The sequence below is a fragment of the Astyanax mexicanus genome, chromosome 10 (assembly GCF_023375975.1).
Source record: "Astyanax mexicanus isolate ESR-SI-001 chromosome 10, AstMex3_surface, whole genome shotgun sequence".
Taxonomy (NCBI): domain Eukaryota; kingdom Metazoa; phylum Chordata; class Actinopteri; order Characiformes; family Acestrorhamphidae; genus Astyanax; species Astyanax mexicanus.
In genome coordinates this window covers 19737690-19746394 of record NC_064417.1, presented here as the reverse complement: position 1 = coordinate 19746394, position 8705 = coordinate 19737690, and the positions used below count along the sequence as shown (strand labels likewise).

The 8705-nt window shown below is 36.7% G+C and overlaps 1 protein-coding gene across 8 annotated transcripts; it reads left to right on the top strand.

Annotated features, from left to right (window-relative positions):
* Positions 1-1236: 1236 nt before the first annotated feature.
* Positions 1237-8692, top strand: LOC125780507 (uncharacterized). 8 transcript variants are annotated; one of them, XM_049484162.1, is made up of 18 exons: positions 1237-1434; positions 3351-3379; positions 3492-3616; positions 4725-4757; positions 4846-4935; positions 5060-5128; positions 5406-5494; positions 5592-5694; positions 5773-5866; positions 5979-6031; positions 6160-6235; positions 6353-6409; positions 6563-6604; positions 6785-6886; positions 7088-7142; positions 7330-7520; positions 7677-7806; positions 7976-8692. In XM_049484162.1, exons 2-18 carry the CDS (start codon positions 3373-3375, stop codon positions 8136-8138), a joined length of 1479 nt encoding a protein of 492 aa, XP_049340119.1. In that variant the 5' UTR covers positions 1237-1434; positions 3351-3372; the 3' UTR covers positions 8139-8692. The 8 variants fall into 8 exon arrangements, with proteins under 8 accessions (XP_049340119.1, XP_049340118.1, XP_049340120.1 ...); XM_049484161.1 differs by having other exon boundaries at positions 6353-6421; XM_049484163.1 differs by having other exon boundaries at positions 3351-3383; positions 6353-6421.
* Positions 8693-8705: the final 13 nt, after the last annotated feature.

Sequence of the window (8705 nt, the reverse complement as noted above, 5' to 3'; positions counted from 1 at the left end):
AATATGGAGTAATATCCGTGACAATGGTCCAGCAGGGAAGACAACATATGTGTTATAGAACCTCAGAACTGTTTGACTAGAAGACACTGCTAGAACACATGCATGAATGTACCAGTAACACCCAAGACACATTTGTGACACTAACCCTAGTTTATTAGTAGACAATTTAATTTTGAAAGTCTGGTGTTTAGTTAAGAAGTTCTTGCCATAATATTGATTAGAATATTACTCAAAACAAGCTATTCACTGTATACCTGTGACTCTACCTCTTCACAACTTTACAACTGATGCTCTCAAACACATTAAAAGACAAAAAAATCAAGAAATTAACTCTCGACGAGTTCAGCACAGCTGTTAACTCAAAGTTATTCCAGGTGATTCTACCTCACAAATTTGTCTCATCTAAGCATCAAACATAAAACACATTCTGGCTTGTTTAATACTTTTTAATTGACATCATTTGTGCCTTATTTTTTTCTTTGTAGTATATTTAGAATACTACAGAACCCTGCTGTTGGGTTGTAGCTAAAAAAATGAAGAAAACTGTGATGGGTTTTTATTATTTATCGTATATACTGTGTCCCTAAACCCCTGCAGAGGTCATGTAAGTGCATAGTGTTTTTTAAGTGCCTTAAGGCCACTCTCCCCTGATGCTTGCACGTAAAAAAAACAATGCATCAATCTGAATCAAAACATTAATAATAGTTTACAGCACGCACTTAAGGGTCCTGCCCTGTCTGATGACAGGATCCCAGTCAGAAATTGTCAGACTAATTAGATTAGCTCATGCTCTTCCAGCTTATTCAGAATAACGTCAGAATGCCAGAGATGACCTAGGGGAGTTTGTGTTCCAGACCTTAAATGACAGATGAGAGCGTGGGTGGGTTTTGCATAATGATCAGTGTCGCATACAGATGAACCGGGACTGAGACGAGATTGCATGGCTTCCTAGGGAGCTCCTGGAGGTTACATTGTGGGAAAAGATCAAAGGTTGATTATGAACTGACATGGATGCACGTCTCTATCTTTTTCCCTTTTCTCTTTTTTTATTTTTCGTAGGAGTCACAATTGCTCAACAGGGAATTTTAAGCATGAGCTAATGTACATTTTCCACGCACAGTTAGGGCTCAAAACCTCATCATAGATAGGAAAAAATAGAATTAATTATTCTCTAATGCTTTCCTTACTATTGCTACATGACCCAGATCCAACTCATGTTCCTGCAGTAAACGCTCATTGGAGTTTTATTTATTGAAATATCTTCTCAGGGCAGCATGTCATACGATTGGCTCTGGGAGACAGCCAATCGGAACACTGGGGGGCGTGGCTATCAGTAATTTGTAATTTGCGCCAAACGGCAATCCCTACGGAGCAACGAGGCGGAGAGGACCACGAGAGTTAAATAGAGTAAGGGAGAATCCTTGAAATAAAGAGGTAAGTGCAGGCGTAATAGCAATTTGACATGTTTTACTTTTGGGTATTTTAAACAAGAGAAAGCATAGCAGTTGAGAAGTTATTTCATTGAGCTAGCTAGCACGGTTGATAGCTGACTGTCTGCTTAACTTTACCTTGAAATTAACCACAACCTGCTAACATGCTAATCTAACTTGCCTTCTAATAGTAAGAGACTAGAAGCAAATGCCTGAAACGCTGGTTTCTGAGCCTCAGCTCTTAAAACACCTGCATTTTAACTACTGGGCTAGCTAGCTAGCGTTAGCTTGCACAATTTAATCCATATCCTTTTAACAGTTTGCCCTTTTCTGTAGCTTACAGCTCCTAAAGCAGCTTGTGGTGGTTATGTTTATATTCTTTTCTTAGAGCAGCTTACAGTACAGCTCCTCTACATTCTGCTCCTAAAGCAGCTTGTGGTGGTTATATTTATATTCTGTTCTTAGAGCAGCTTACAGTACAGCTCCTCTATATTCTGCTCCTAAAGCAGCTTGTGGTGGTTATATTTATATTCTGTTCTTAGAGCAGCTTACAGTACAGCTCCTCTATATTCTGCTCCTAAAGCAGCTTGTGGTGGTTATGTTTATATTCTTTTCTTAGAGCAGCTTACAGCACAGCTCCTCTATATTCTGCTTCTAAAGCAGCTTTTGGTGGTTTTGTTTATATTCTGTTCTTAGAGCAGCTTACAGTACAGCTCCTCTACATTCTGCTCCTAAAGCAGCTTGTGGTGGTTATATTTATATTCTGTTCTTAGAGCAGCTTACAGTACAGCTCCTCTATATTCTGCTTCTAAAGCAGCTTTTGGTGGTTTTGTTTATATTCTGTTCTTAGAGCAGCTTACAGTACAGCTCCTCTATATTCTGCTCCTAAAGCAGCTTGTGGTGGTTATATTTATATTCTGTTCTTAGAGCAGCTTACAGTACAGCTCCTCTATATTCTGCTCCTAAAGCAGCTTGTGGTGGTTATGTTTATATTCTTTTCTTAGAGCAGCTTACAGTACAGCTCCTCTATATTCTGCTCCTAAAGCAGCTTGTGGTGGTTATATTTATATTCTGTTCTTAGAGCAGCTTACAGTACAGCTCCTCTACATTCTGCTCCTAAAGCAGCTTGTGGTGGTTATATTTATATTCTTTTCTTAGTGCAACTTACAGTACAGCTCCTCTATATTCTGCTTCTAAAGCAGCTTGTGGTGGTTTTGTTTATATTCTGTTCTTAGAGCAGCTTACAGTACAGCTCCTCTACATTCTGCTCCTAAAGCAGCTTGTGGTGGTTATATTTATATTCTGTTCTTAGAGCAGCTTACAGTACAGCTCCTCTATATTCTGCTCCTAAAGCAGCTTGTGGTGGTTATGTTTATATTCTTTTCTTAGAGCAGCTTACAGTACAGCTCCTCTACATTCTGCTCCTAAAGCAGCTTGTGGTGGTTATATTTATATTCTTTTCTTAGTGCAACTTACAGTACAGCTCCTCTATATTCTGCTCCTAAAGCAGCTTGTGGTGGTTATATTTATATTCTTTTCTTAGTGCAACTTACAGTACAGCTCCTCTATATTCTGCTCCTAAAGCAGCTTGTGGTGGTTATGTTTATATTCTTTTCTTAGAGCAGCTTACAGTACAGCTCCTCTACATTCTGCTCCTAAAGCAGCTTGTGGTGGTTATATTTATATTCTTTTCTTAGTGCAACTTACAGTACAGCTCCTCTACATTCTGCTCCTAAAGCAGCTTGTGGTGGTTATGTTTATATTCTGTTCTTAGAGCACCTTACAGTTTGCAAGTTTTTTGTAACTAATTTTAAAACATTTAGCTTAACATTCACTTTATGCCTCCTTTTTACAGTTTGCAACACTTATGTTGAATTTTCATTGAATTCTCTCTAAGAGTTCTGTTTTAAATTCCCACAGGAATATTGTCCTACTTCCTGTAATGTACGGTAGGTATGTCTTAATACTGGATACACATTGATGATTTGTGAGTATCAATTTGAATTCTGTTTAGAATTTAAAATTATATAATATATTAATTTGTTTTTTTCATTTATACAGACCTTGAGAAACTAATGAAGAAGGATGACGTCCCTGGCCATATTCTTTTGGGACATGTGGGGCTGTTCCCACTAACTGTAGACAGCTTTCGGTCATTGTATGGCCCAAACAGAATTTCAGATGAGGTATGTATAGCCTGAAACACACCAACATTGGACCTTTGCACAGGGAGCCACTCATAAATTCTTTGCCATTACAATTGCATTTGTATATTGCAATATTTTTATTCTTTATTTTCTGTACCACAATGTAATGTCTGGCTTTTAATTTTAATGATGTATTTCTTAGAGCATGTTTGAATAAAATGTGCTATTTTTTTTCTGCCATCATCACATATCTGGTAATGCAAAAATAAATTTGCGTCTTAATTTTAGTGCTGTTAGAGTTAAATGTTTTAATGTAGTTGAAGTGTATTGGTTTTACTTGGTGACGCAAAAATGATCCACAATCTTGCTGTAAAATTTATTGTAAAAGACAAATAGATAAATTCTCCACATGATTTTCTACTTTTCATTTCACTCTGTCCATCTATCACCAACCTTTCGTATTCCCTTTAATAAAACATCTTTCAGGACAAGTTGGAGCACAAATGCACCACTGTTTTCTTTATTTTCATGACTATTTACATTGTAGATTCTTACTGAACGCATCAAAACTGTGAATGAACATGGAATTGAATGAACGTGGAGTTTTGTACTTCACAAAAAAGGTGAAATAACTGAAAACATGTTTTATATTTTAATTTCTTCTAAATAGCCACCCTTTGCTCTGATTACTGCTTTGTACACTCTTGGCATTCTGAAATGGTTTTCCAAGAGTCTTGAAGGAAGGAGTTCCCAGAGGTGTTTAGCACTTGTTGCCCCTTTGCCTTTGTTGCCCCTTTGCCCCTTTTGCCCCTTTGCTCCAGCTCACCCCAAACCATCTGGATTGGGTTCAGGTCCGGTGACTGTGGAGGCCAAGTAATTTTTTGTTAAGTACATAAAACTCCACATGTGTTCATTCATAGTTTTGATGCCTTCAGTGAGAATCTACAATGTAAATAGTCATAAAAATAAAGAACGCATTGAATGAGAAGGTGTGTCCAAACTTTTGGCCTGTACTGCATATTACTATTATTACCCCTACTTTCTTTGTTTCCAATGTGTGAATTCCTCTGATATTTGTGTATACTGACTTCTGTGCACTGATGTCTTATTTGTCAAAACTGTTGAATAAACAACAATTTGCTTTTAGATCATGGATGCCCTTTTCCACATTAAGAGCAAGGTAATGTGCTATTTCATATTTTGCAGTGTTATTTTTTTACTTAACATTCTTGAATATTAAGAAAAAATGGCCTCTGCAACATTCATAGGGTGATTTGGATCTTCTTGCCATAACGACCCATAGCATGTCAAAGATCCTTGATGGGTGCAAAAGGGCAAGGAGTACATACTTCATGAAGGTATAATTAACATTCTTAAAACCTGACGTTTTATATATATATATATATATATATATATATATATATATGTGCGTGCGTGTGTGTGTTAAGACACAATCCTTTCCAATATTATTTTGCTTTCAAGACTGACAAACTACAAAACTACAAAAGAGTTATGGGTCCTTACCTAGAGGGAGATCACTGGACCTTTGTTGTAAGTAAATCGGTTTTGCAAATCATTATTTAAGTGTTTGCTTGCAGTTAGGTTGAGTATTTGAGGTAATTGTGGTGTCACAATGATTGTGAAGGTTTGAAGCAAGGAACAGATGGATCAAGCAGTTTAAGTACATCTTTTTAAATTTAGATTACCCTATTAATCGGTTCAGTTCTTACTCATTATCTATATAATATTTTATATATAACTTTTGAATATTTGATGCTAATTGAAATCTCTAGAATTGTGACTTGCTCTATATTTGTCTTTGTTTTAGCATTGCAACTTGGAAAGTAAAGAGATTGTGTATTGTAATTCCTTTGGAGAGTCAAAGGAGAAATGTGAAACCATCAGAGACACCTGGGAGTAGGCAAAATCTTTCATTAATATTTCCTGTCTTTCATATTGCATATGATTTCACTTTCACTGTGACATTTTATATTCTGTTTTTGTCTTTTAATAGACTGTTTGCAAAGAGGAGAGATATTCTTGGTCCATGGACAGTCAAAACCTTACCACATTCAACACAGCTGGATTCCGTGTCATGTGGAGTTTTCACCATAATGGTAAATTAATGTGGCACACTTATGTGTTTTAAGTTTGAGAACCTTTGAACTTAAAGCAATGATATTTTTGGGTTTTAGTTTGCAGAATGTGTTCTTGATGGTAAGGAGTTTCCCAACATCTGTATACTAAACAAACGTAAAGACCTGGCTTCTGAGCTGTGGGCAGGACTAGGTAAAGGCTAATTTTTGAGATTTCATTTATTTAACATCTGTACTCATAATTTCAGCTAATTTCACATGACTAATAAGATAATTGATTTACTCAGTTTGTATGCATTCCTTAGATCACAAAAGAAATTATTGCAGTTGTGGTGAAAGATTCCTGCCTAAAGATGGGGTACAACAACATTTTAGAATCTATTAATTATTTGTTAATGTCCATATTTAATTTTTGTCAGATAAATATTACTCATTTAATTTTATTTTTTTTATTTTCATTGATGTCTCTTCTCTCTTATGTACAAGGTTAAATGCAGTGCCTGCAGTGGGTATTTTCATGGCAAGTGCCTCAAAGCAAAAGGCCAGTGTGTCATCTGTGCAGGTATGTGCAGCTTTTTTAATTAGGGATTTTTAAGCGTTCCTATTCATTTGGTACCCTCCTCTACCTGCTTTGTTGTGGCTTCTTCTCTCAAAGGATAAATTCTTTGGATATTTTCAGCTGGCTGTAGCAGCACTGAGCAGGTGAACACTGATGTCTGTGAGACCAGTCAGAAGAGTGGGTATTCGTGTAAGCTCACTGGATGTTTAAATTAGGAAAAGAGAGACAAATCAATGCATTTTAAGGAGCCTATGAGTATTTATAGGCATGCTTTACTATACAATATTAACTTAAATGTTTGTAATTATTTTTTTCCCTGTCTTCAAAAAGGTGTGGATGAAGACCAGATCACCCTCAGGGTCTGTGACATGGGTCAGTATCAGCTCATACATTATGCACCATTTAATGACCAAACTTTTGTTTTACACAGGCTGTGGTGCTACACTTCCTAGGACTTCAGTCTTTATTGGTTTGTATAGGTTTGCATTTTTGGAAGGTTTGCCAAAACAACTGTCAATCTCACCATTTTACATGTCTGTTTGTTCTATACAGTCAGCTGTGAAACTGAGGAGCCACATGAGGAGGAGCCACATGAGGAGGAGCCACATGAGGAGGAGCCACATGAGGAGGAGCCACATGAGGAGGAGAGAAAAGGTATTTATAAAAAGTAATAATACAAAATAAAGATGCAGTGTCTGTGTAAACTGCTTATAATTCATGGACATTATACATTTACACATGACTTTTTACATCTGTTGTTTTTGTGGTATTTGCACAGGTCAGGTTAAATTGTAATAACTCATTGTACTTTGCCATCCTACTCTGTTTGAATGTGTACATTTACTGACATTGCAGATGGGTTCTATGTAGAGAGCCTTCTCAAAGTTGCAAGCTCCAAGAAAGTTAAAAGGTACATACAGAGTGCTTATTCATCAACTTGTTGCATGAGTAATAAAGATAAATTTGTTTATGGAACAGATACATTTTCCGGATAATCATCATACAGGAAATGCAGACAAAAAAAGTGTCTTAAAACTTGGTACCACATTCCGCAACTCAGATAATTTTGGGATGATTGTACTGATTTTATTGTACAGGCACTTTGTAACAGTTGCAGAGCTACAGAGGAGATGCTCAGCCCCAGAAAACTACTCTGCCAACCTCATGGTCACATACTTGAGGAAGGCAAAACATAAGAAAAAGGAGTTAGAAGGGCAGTTGAGACAGGCAGGAGTGCAACCTTCTAAATATGCAGCAAACACTACTATGTGCTCCCGGCTGGTGGAAGGTAACATTTAGGCTTAGGCAGTACTTTCTGAGGTTGTAAAAAACGTGTTTCTGTTCTGAGTACATAGTTCATTCTTCACGTAAGGTTGAAGTAATATATTTAGTGTTTCAGTGAATGGATAGACAGTTAGTTTGTATTTTTTCTTGTACATCACAGATGAGTGCAAAAGTCTGGCAGAGGACCTTGGACAGCTCACAAAGCACATCCCCTTTGAAAGCATTGGGAAAAGACTGGCTGAGGGCAACAAAAACATACCATCTGCTATTGTAAAAGTTGAAGAATTGAGGTAAATTTCTTATACTTCTAGTTTCCTTTGTCTTCCCTACGTTACACACACATGCGGCAAAAAGTACCACTGCATTTATATATACAGGCAGAAAACAGTGTGAATTGAATTTCTTTTGATTACATGTTTCACACTATGCAAATGATGACTTATTTTTGTATGTTTGCAGTGCTGAACTACAGGAAGTGGAGAAAGTCCTTAATGAACACTTTGAGACCTATAACAAGGTCACACACACGCTTGGGCCCAGTGTCAGCCATGTGGTGTTCAGTTTGATAAAACAGTGCCTAACTGCAAAAATGACTGCTCTAGAAGAGATGAACAGCTGCTGATCAGCTTAGTTGTTTTTTTTTTGTACATATGCACATTGTTCAAATTGCACATTGTTTAAAAAAAAAAAAAAAAAAGTTTGTGTTATCTGGCAGTTCTTGCTTAGCAAACTGAAGAGTCAATTCTGTGATTGGATAGCTTTTATGCCCAGTGGGTTGTAATACAAACGTTTGTAGTACAAACGTTCTGGATGCAAATTTATCTGTAGTAGGCCAGTGTAGCTGCTGGTTTCTGTTCAGTTCACTTCTTTTAATTAGCTAGGGGGAGTACCACAAATCAGGTTTTGTCCAGTTCCTTTCTAGGTCTCAGTACTTGCTAGATTTTCATTGGCATTGCACTTGTCATGTAATTCTGTTTTTATCTTTCTAGGTTTTTCTTTTATAATTTTTTTTATCATTTGCTCTGGCAGTATCTCAACTGGAGTTTATGGCCTATTTGTACTTGACATTCATTTGTGCTAGTGACAGAACACTAAGCATTTTTGTATAAGTTGCTCTAAATAAGAACAGCTGCTTAATGCTGTAAAATTTAAAATTATAAATACTCTTGAATATCTTGTTTCTTTCCTT